The 3,339-nt window shown below is 44.5% G+C and overlaps 2 protein-coding genes across 3 annotated transcripts in view; one reads left to right on the top strand and one right to left on the bottom strand.

Annotated features, from left to right (window-relative positions):
- LOC107084888 (histamine H2 receptor-like) overlaps window positions 1–1,468 on the top strand; it is a 4,463-nt gene extending 2,995 nt beyond the window's left edge. Inside the window, exons 2-3 of one of the 2 annotated variants that reach the window (XM_015374947.1) lie at window positions 292–445; window positions 733–1,468. In XM_015374947.1, the coding sequence (XP_015230433.1) occupies window positions 292–445; window positions 733–865 (287 nt within the window). In that variant the 3' untranslated portion in view covers window positions 866–1,468. Of the gene's footprint in view, window positions 1–291; window positions 446–729 lie in introns of both variants that reach the window. The other variant, XM_015374946.1, reaches the window with a different exon arrangement.
- The window catches only part of sec23a (Sec23 homolog A, COPII coat complex component), a 22,425-nt gene that overhangs the window by 9,974 nt on the left and 9,112 nt on the right, over window positions 1–3,339 (bottom strand). The window contains exon 12 of the mRNA XM_015374945.1: window positions 2,774–2,863. Within this exon, the coding sequence (XP_015230431.1) occupies window positions 2,774–2,863 (90 nt within the window). The remainder of the gene's footprint in view (window positions 1–2,773; window positions 2,864–3,339) is intronic.

The raw sequence follows: 3,339 nt of genomic DNA, 5'->3' as shown, positions 1-3,339 counted from the left end.
GGATGGATGGATGGATGGATGGATGGATGGATGGATGGATGGATGGATGGATGGATGGATGGATGGATTCTCCTCCAACCCCATTCCATGAACTTTCCCTGTTTTCCAGGAAGCTAAAGGATCAGAAGCTTCATTTAGGCCAGAATCAAAGCAGTTCTTCTAAACAACGATCAGATCTTCAGCTTCTTGTTATCTTCAGAGAAACGCTGAATGATTCAGCTTAATGATGAAGGTTAAACCAGAGAAGCGTGTCAGGCCCCCCCTCCCTAACTCTGTCCTGTCTGTGTGCAGCGTGTCTGCTGGTCTGCTGGCTGCCCTTCATCTCAGTCTGTCTGTATGAGACGTTCAGCGGACAGCAGAGCCCAGAGGCTGCTGCGGCTCTGTCCACCTGGCTGGCTCTGACCAGCGCCGCCATCAACCCCTGGATCATCTGCATGACTCAGAGGTAAGCTGGACGTCACAGCTCTGACAGCACGCTAACCCACAGAAATCTGGGAGCTTTCAGGAGGCTTTAAACACACCAAACCAGAAGACCTGCAGAGACCTGAGTTTCCCAACCCTAACCCTACACTGGTGTTCAATATGAACTACATCCCATTTCTTGTCATTTTCAAGCTGAAAGGAATCAGGCTTATGATGGATATCATATTAGATAATTTAGAAACTAGAACGGAGGGAAGGCGGTGGCCATCCCAGTGCTTCTAATGATCCACCTCTCTCTGAGTCCAGCAGGTACCGCTCAGCAGTGCATCAGAGGCTAAGCAGGTTCTACCAGAGCTGCTCTGGGATGGTTCCTCGGCTCCACCGTTCTGCACCAACATCTGCTACAGAAACGGCTCCGTCACCTACGCCTGGACCGCAGTAAGCCCCTCCCCCCCAGCTGGATCAGAACAGTGGAATCAGCACAGCTAATCAGGCTGTCCTGTTAGCTAGAGGACATCATCTGGGTGAAAGGTCAGACGGACTGAAGAATCACAGGATGGACGGACGGACGATTGGGGGTGGGGTTTGGGTGGGGGGTGATCAGTAACTAGGTCCATTCAGAGGATCAGAACATTTCGCACCCGCTGCTGCTTATCGGAACTAGAATCAGTAGATTTTTGACCAAAGAAGGAGATGATCTTCTAATGGAACGGGGATTTCTGCCCATGAATAAGATCATTATGAATTCTACTCTAGCAATAATATAATGGAGTTATTTTATTTCTTATAGAGCAGAGCACTGGAGCATCTCATCTGACTTTTTAACTTAAGCATAAATTATCTGATTCTATTGGCTGAAAATTTTCTTATCTGCCTAAATCAGGGGAAAATACATATAATCCAGGAAACATCTAATTACTCATATTTCTATGCAGTTTGATCAAGATGAAAAACTTGAGATATGTGTGATGTTAAACTATCAGCAAATCATCATGAAACAAGTCTGATACTTTATCAAATATGTTGATCAACTACAGTCAAGTTTACACAACATCAGATGCCACCATCCTCTAGACCAGTGGTAACCAATTAATAACCAGCAGGGTCCAAATACAAAAAATCATCAACCAGTAAAGGTCCGGAGAGATTTTAATTATAATCCGTTACTTTAAATAGAATTTAACACTGAAATAAAATGAGGTATTTATGCATCCATGTTATATATTGACTTTTTAAATAAAAAAAAATATAAATATAAAAAAAAAAATACAATGTTTTTTCCATTTTTAAATCTAAATTGTTTTTTAAGTAGAGAACAACAATCGCCTGTTTGGTTTATAGACAATTTCCTGATTCACAAATTTTATAAAACAGCTGAACTGAGCGTTTGTTATTTTTCTTTTTTTCTGTGTTAATGTTCGCAGTGGGCTTTATGCTGCCCTGCAAGGCTTTAAACCTGGTTTGAATGGAGACTAAGCCATTATCAAGCACATATCAAGGTGCTCATTTTGAGCCTGGATCCATATTTATTTTTGATTCTGTTCATGGTGGAGAATCCTGCTTCACTGCAGCAGGTTCAGCCAAACATTTCTTTTACCAGTTCATCGCAGTTCTTCCAGCAGTCCACACTTTCTTTGCTCTCTTTTTCTCATCATCTTCTCCTTCTTTCCCATCGCCCGGCTTGCCACAGGTTTGCCTGCTGTGTCTAAAAGTAGCAGCAGCAGCAACCCAGACTGATTGGCTAATTTGGATCACGTGCAGCCTGGAGCCAGATGCTGTGGTGGGCTTTACCGTATTAACAGGAGAATGACATGCAGTAATTTATACATGTTTTAAATCAGGTTGGGTCCGGATCCAGTCCGCAGACCTCTAATACATTAACTCTGCCCTACAGCGAAGGTCCACCTCAACTGGCCTGTTCATGCAAAATAAATAGATGCTTGCGGATCGCCTACTCTGCCATTGTTGCTTCAGCTCCAACAGCCTCCCTGCTGTGCTGGAGGTAACTTGATGTATGGAGCAGCATGTTTGGTAAATGACAACCATGAACTTTGTCTTTGGTCTTCCTCTTTGGTCTGTGACGGAAAGATGCTCAAACCAATGAAGGGAAATAAAAACTAAACTTCCTAAAAGGGAAATAAACTTTTATCAACGTCTCTAACAGGTTAAACCCAAAGTCAATCTAAACTCAGGTTTGTCCTTCATCAGTAGAACATCTGAAGCTGTTCAGGCCAATAGTGAAGCTCTGGAGCTTCTATAGGAGTTTGTCTTGATGCTGGGTGGACTGGGATGGAACTATCTGGTTCACATCTTCCTTTGAGTCCCATGGTTCTTTAGAGGACCCCCTTACCTGGTTCACAACCTCGAAGTAAAGAGCCATGGTGGTGCTGGCATCCAGTCCGCAGATCTTCCACTGACACGTTCCTCCCGTCCCGATCTCCTGAAAAACAACAGGGTGCTATCAGCGTTAGCAGACTAGCATGGCTGCTGGAGAGATGGACCAGTAAAGGCTGCGCGACTAAAGCACGGTTCAGAATCTCATTCAAATACGGACTAAAGCAGAGGAACCGTCCGTTTCTAAATGTTCAGCTTCAATGTTTCATCACCAGCTGTAGAATCACCAGCTCTGTATCCCTCAGCTGAAACATGAAAAGGAAAGGCAGCATCCTGCAGGTAGGATAAACATCTGATCCTCAGACATCCTGGGCACCTGCAGAAATCCTGCTGATCCTGGTGATCTATAGACATCCTGGTGATCTGCAGACATCCTGGTGATCTGCTGACATCCTAGTGATCTATAGACATCCTGGTGATCTGCAGACAACCTGGTGATCTGCAGACACCCTGGTGATCTGCAGACAACCTGGTGATCTGCAGACAACCTGGTGATCTGCAGACAACCTGGTGATCTGCAGA

The sequence above is a fragment of the Cyprinodon variegatus genome, unplaced genomic scaffold (genome assembly GCF_000732505.1).
Source record: "Cyprinodon variegatus isolate N-32 unplaced genomic scaffold, C_variegatus-1.0 Scaffold110, whole genome shotgun sequence".
Classification (NCBI taxonomy): Eukaryota; Metazoa; Chordata; class Actinopteri; order Cyprinodontiformes; family Cyprinodontidae; genus Cyprinodon; species Cyprinodon variegatus.
This window is presented reverse-complemented; position numbering and strand designations above follow the sequence as displayed.